Source organism: Spermophilus citellus, assembly GCF_964194105.1.
Source record: "Spermophilus citellus genome assembly, chromosome: 6".
NCBI lineage: Eukaryota > Metazoa > Chordata > Mammalia > Rodentia > Sciuridae > Spermophilus > Spermophilus citellus.
The window spans coordinates 20187839-20193838 of record NC_138187.1 but is presented as its reverse complement, the minus strand read 5'-3'; the positions used below and the strand labels follow the sequence as shown (position 1 = coordinate 20193838).

The window sequence follows — 6000 nt, the reverse complement described above, 5'->3', positions numbered from 1 at the left end:
GGGGACTGCTGGTCCATGTCCCTGGTGGGCACCGACAGGCTCTGCCCTTATTTTTCACCCGCAGGGCCTCTCTGGGTCTGAGTGAGATGCCCCCCCTCCTACTCGGGTGCCCTGTTGTGTCGCCCCATGTCCCCATGTCGATCCTGTCTTTGGGAGCGTCTTGCCTACAATTTTTGTTGCTCAGACTCTCCACTCGGGTGCGGGTCTCCCTCGGGGGCGGCCCTTCTCTCCCACTTCCCCGCCCGCGCCCGCCGCGGGGCGCCCCCTCTCCCGTGCGGGCGGGCGCCAGAACAGTGTCGCCGGCCGCCTGCAGGTGTCTCCCCACGGAGGGGCGCGCGTCCCTGCGCCGTGGCCGCTGCCAGGCGCCAGCAGCTCCTCGCCGAGGTGCACTCGCGCTCCGGGCTCCGGGCGCGCCGGGTCCCCTCCGTCGCTGCCGCCCGCCGCCCGCGCCCCCGGCGCGCTCCGCGTCCCCCGAGCCGCGCCCCCAGCCTGGGGGGGCCATGGGCCCGCGCCGCGTCCACTGCAGCCGATCGCAGGCGCCCGAGCCCCGGGGCGCGGCGGGCAGCGGCCACTGACGCGGGGCGCCGGCTGCCAACTTCGCGCGCGGAGCTCCCCGGCGGCGCGGTCCCGGCGGCGCGGGCGGCATGAAGACGAGCCGCCGCGGCCGAGCGCTCCTGGCCGTGGCCCTGAACCTGCTGGCGCTGCTCTTCGCCACCACCGCCTTCCTCACCACGCACTGGTGCCAGGGCACGCAGCGGGTGCCCAAGCCCGGCTGCGGCCAGGGCGGGAGCGCCAACTGCCCCAACTCGGGCGCCAACGCCACGGCCAACGGCACCGCCGCCCCCGCCGCCGCCGCCGGGAGCGGCCCCCCTGGCGGCGCGCTCTACAGCTGGGAGACGGGCGACGACCGCTTCCTCCTGAGGAATTTCCACACCGGCATCTGGTACTCGTGCGAGGAGCAGCTCGGCGGGCCCGGTGAGTGCGCGGCGCCCGGCTCCGGCTCCGGGCGGTGCGGCCCCGGCGGCCGAGCCACAGCGGCGCTCCGCGCTCCGCGCTCCAGGCTGGCGAGGGGCCCCGCGGCCGGCCGCACGGACCCCGCGCCCCGCAGGGCTGGCCGAGCGCTCGGCGGGGACGCGCCTTTGCGCGGCCGGGGGCCGGGGGCCGGGGTACGGGACGCCCCGCGGGTAAAGGCTGGGGCAGGCTCCTGCGACGCCGGGCGGCTTAGGGGACGTTGCCGCCCCGGGAGGCGCGTCTCCCCGACACCCACCCCAGCTCGGGTCGGAGGGGCGCGCGTTCCTTTCCCCGCTTGAACTCGTCTCCGCGCTCCCCCACGCCCTCTCCACCGGCTCCGGACGCCCCACACCGCCCCGTCGCGCCCCTGGGGGTGGTGGCGGTGCAGGGGGCTTTGCTGAGGGCTGCCCTCCCATCGCAGAGCCGCGGGGCCAGGAACTCGGGGGTCATTCTCCTACCCCCACCTCCCGCTCCACTCAGCCTCCCAGACGGGCTTGGGAAGCACGGGAGTGGGGATTGGGGGGACTCTCGTGGGTTCCCGGGAAGCTGCACGCACCCAGAAGCCGGAAAGCCCTTGGTATCCTGTCCCTCTCCTGGAATAGGATGTGGCCAGAGGGACACCAAGGCAGGCGGGAAGATGGGACAGCTGCCACACTCGCTTTGGGAGTCTGGGAGGACTTGGCTTAGCACGAGGCTCATGGGGACTGGGAAGGGGGCTTGGTTCTCAGGAGGCAGGTCTGTGCCCCTTTCTCTGTCCTCCTGAGGCAGCCAGGGCTGGAGGGAGTGTCCCCGAGGCAGGCATATGGTAGGGCTCAGGGACAGCTGCCTGATGGGGTTTGCTGGATAGATAGTGATGGTGCTGGCCCCACAGGACCCAGTGCCGCTGACATGGCGTGGCTCCAGGTTGTGTGTGGGACCCTCTGGTGTGAGTGGACCTCTTCCCCAAGGTTAAACCTCCTCCACGCATGTAGATCTCTTCAAATGCACTTGGCACGTGTGGCTCAAGGGTGATGGCAGTGGACATCAACAGACAGAACAAGCCATTCGCTTACTTGGCTGAGGCAGGGTCCTCTGGAGAGAAGACCCACGTCCCACCCACTTTCGAGGCAAGGTCTCAGGGTATTCTCATCCTTGCTTCTATGTCACCACTCCAGGCACAGTCTGAAATTCCCTGGGGCCTACCTGCCTTTGGTCCCTAGCCTATTGTCCCCCTCCCCAGGACGTCCCTCTGTGAGGGTCTCCCTGGGAGGTCTGGCTGCCTCCCCGACTTCTGGGGAGTGTCTGTCACACAGTAGGCCTTCAGTAAATAGTTGCAACATAAACATGTTAATTTGCAATATAGGGACATTGGACGGGGCGTTGGGAGGACAGGCCAGAGGTTTCTTGGGGTGCTCTGTTGTCCCCTGTCTTGCTTCTGGGGCTGCTGACTGAACGTTCCTGGACTTCACCTGGTATGTGCTGGCCCCTTGTCAAAGACATGATGTGTTTGAGGAGGGTCCTGCCTTGACCAGTTCACCCCATCAATTCATTTCTGGGGTGCATTCAGGACAGGAGTAGTCACTGTGGCGTGTCACAACACTAACAGGAGAAATCAGCCTCAAAGCCATCTTGGCTCACGTCCCTGCTTCTACCAGCCCGGCCCTCACCTCATACACCGCGCGACAAGGTCCCTCTGCACCCTTTGGAGCCGAGGTCCCCGTAATTCTTTCTCCAAGTTCAAGAATATGTTTCTGAGCTTCAGGAGACCTTCCCTGGGGACATGTGGCCTGTGCCTCTGGCCAGGTTTCTGCTCTGCGTGGAGACCAGCCTTCTCCCTGCACACACTTGGAAACACAGACTGTGTCTTGTCTGTGGCAGTCCCCAGGGTCCTGACCCTGCCTCTGTGGCATGTCCTAGCCCCACACTGGCCACCTGGAGCCTGTGAATTATTGCCAGTCTCTCCTGACCACCCCCTGAAGGTCACAGTCCTGACGCTTGCCGTCATTTCTCTGTAGCTCACACGGGCTCCACTCGGGATGTTCAGATCTGTGTCCGGCCTTTAAAAAAAAAAGTGTCAGTTGAAAATATTGAAGAACAATGTTGGGGACACTTATGGAACCCTCTGTGCACCCCTGACCCTGTGGGGACATCTCCCCTGCGGTCTTACTAAAATCCCGGTCACCACCCACCTCAGGGGCAGGCGGGTCTAGGGGCCCCCTCTCAGGTGAGAGACTTGGGACTCAGGGGCTTCTGGCCAGGGGCAGAAAGAAACCAGAGGGAGGTGACGTGGGAAGAGAGTGGATAGTCTGGGTCCAGGTGGCATCGGGGGGTAGCTGAGACAGGACCCCTGCCCATCAGTCCTCTGTGAGTCCCACGGTGGCTGGTTAATTCATTTCCTGAGCAAATAAAACGAACCCACGTTTTTCTCATCCCTCCCAGAAGAATCCCAGTTTTCCTCCCCAGGGCCCGGGACCCAGTCAGGGGCTGGTCTTGTCTTTGCTGGTGAGAAATGGGGGGGCGAGGGGGCGGCCTGAGGCCAGGCGGGTGGTTTCTGCTGCTGACCCCGCAGCTCCCAGATGCGCCCCGAATCCTCCACCTCTGGGCCTGAAAGGGTGTCGCAAGTACCTGGCCTCAAACTTTTGTTGCCATGACAACCTGTCTTCTGGGTTCTGTGACCATTTTATTTTATTTTTTTTTCCTCCAAGAGGAAAAGCCATCCCAACATCACCTGATAAGGCCCCTGCCCTCCCCCCAGGTCCCCCCAGGTCCCCCCACAACAGCGAGGACCACTTCCTCCCGCCCTCCTGGAAGCCTCGGGCAGAGCTGTGTCCCTCTCTGGGTTCCACCCAATGCAGAGACGCCCCGGCCGCAGATCCAGCCTCTCGGTGGGTGGGAAGCAGCCGCTCCAGGGCGAGCTCGGCCACTTCTCTGTGTCTCATTTGTCCCCACCGAGGTCACTCCCCCCGCAGGGCGGCCCCCCTGCTACGCCCCCTTCCCACACCCCAAGCCGCAGCCTTGGCAGCGGAGGCCGCCTCCTGAACAGACCCACTGTCGCAGCCCGGCACAAAGGAGCCCTTTCTCCTCCGTGTCCCCGCCCAGGCGGGGGGTGGCCAGGCCTCTGCAGCGTCGCCCCCCCCCCCTTGGCCTCCCCGGGCCAAAGACGAAGTCCAGGGGCGGAGACCAGGGCGCGTGGGGGCGCTGGGTGTGTATGGGCCTGAGGGAGGCCTGGAGAGAGGCCCAGGAGGACAGGTCACAGGTGGGCCGCGGGTGGGAGGGACGAAGTCCCAGGAGGGACCCACCCAGAGAGGCCCCGTCCAGGGTCCCGGAGACCAGGGAAAGGGCAGGTTTGGGGTCTGACTCTGGAGCCCCTCCCCCGGGGGGATGGGTGGGTGGCTGTCCCCGCCGGGACTCCCCCATGGTTAGTGCAGGCAGCTCACCCACCACGCGTGCCTGAGTCCCAGTCACCCACATCTCTCCCCTGGACCCCGCAGAGGCCTCCCCGCCTCTGCCTGGGCCCGGTCCCTGCTCCGGGTGGATCCTCGCCTGGCATCAGAGGCTCCCCAGAGCCTCCCTGTGCCCAGCTCCCTCCCAGGTCCTCCCTCCCACCCAGAGCCCAGCCAAGGCCCTCTCTGAGCCTCTCTGAACTCCTCTCCTGCTGCCCCCAGGGTCTCTGCGCTCCTGCGTCTCTGGCCTCCCCCACTCCCCCCCATGAGGCCCCCTCTGGCCTCAGGGCCTTTGCACCCACTGCTCTTCCCCCAGATCCACCAGAGACCATTTCCTGGAACTTTAAAAGATCTGGGCTCAGTTTTCTCTGCCTGACTCAAAATGAACCCCGCCCCCCTACGTGTCCTGCTTAATTTTTCTCCTGGCACTTCCTGTCCCTGACCCTGTACCCATGTCACTCCTCTGTGTTGTCCACCGGCTCCATGAAGGTGGGGATTGATCTTTCTGGGCATTGTTTGCTTAGAACACTGCACATAGTAGGTGCTCAATAATCTTTACGGACGAGTATCAGCTGTCGTCACCGTTGCCATTGTGTGTTGCTGGGACATTGGCAGCCTTCCTGTTGGGAGCATCTCGTGGGCAAAGACTTGGACTTTGGAAGCTGTTGCCGTGAGCCCTGGACAAGTGCTATCTCCTGTCGTTCAGATAGTGGCAGGTGCCATGGTTACCCCCATTTCCTGCAGAGGAAACCAAGGCACAGAGAGGCAAAGCAACTTACCCCAGGTCACACAGCAGGCAAACGGCAAACCTGGGGTGTGCGCCCAGAGGTTGCTGTGCGGATTGTGCACTGACCCTGGCCTGACGCCTCAGCCTCCCTGGGCCCCTCCAGCCAGTCCGGCTGGAAGGGCGCTGTGCAGGGACCCCCGAGTCTGGGTGCGAGTCTAGATTCTGCTGCCCACTTGCCGAGTGGCTTCTCAGAAGTCCCACTTCTCTCATTTTTTTTCCTGGACTTTTCTTTCCTCAGGTGTAAAAACGAGTCTTTATTTATTTATTTTTGAACTTTTTTCATGGAAGTTGAAGACGGCAGAGCGCTGTCCTTGTGACCACAGGCTTGGAGTCAGGCCCATCTGGGTACAGTCCCCACACCACACTCAACTGCTGTGTGGTCCTGGGTAGGAGATCACCCTCTCTGGGCCTCAGTTTCCTTGGTTGGGGCATGAGGACGGTGCTGTTTGCTGGGTCCGACAGGAGTGGCTGCTGTCCCGCAGGGGCATCCGCAGTTTGCCCACCCGCCCCTCCTCATTGCTACCTGCAGGTGCTCAGGCCCCGAGATGTGGGTCCTGCAGGACGCGCTGTCATCTGACTTCTGGCTGCTGGGGATCCGGCAGGCACCTCCCCCAGTCCAGCCGCCTGACTGTGTCCTGCCAGCTCTGCCCACATCTGACCCCAGCCTCTCCTGGGCCTCTCTGGGCCCCTGCTTCTGCCCTCGGTCTGTTCTCCACCCCACAGCCACAAGGAGTCCTGTTAAACCCGGGCCAGACCACCTCCGGTCACACCCAGGGTCAA

At 64.2% G+C, this 6000-nt stretch overlaps 1 protein-coding gene across 2 annotated transcripts in view; it reads left to right on the top strand.

The window, feature by feature from the left end:
- Positions 1-483: 483 nt before the first annotated feature.
- Positions 484-6000, top strand: part of GSG1L (GSG1 like) — a 173520-nt gene continuing 168003 nt past the window's right edge. For both annotated transcript variants that reach the window (XM_081300077.1, XM_081300076.1), the window contains exon 1: positions 484-975. In XM_081300077.1, the coding sequence (XP_081156203.1) occupies positions 645-975 (331 nt within the window). In that variant the 5' untranslated portion in view covers positions 484-644. The remainder of the gene's footprint in view (positions 976-6000) is intronic.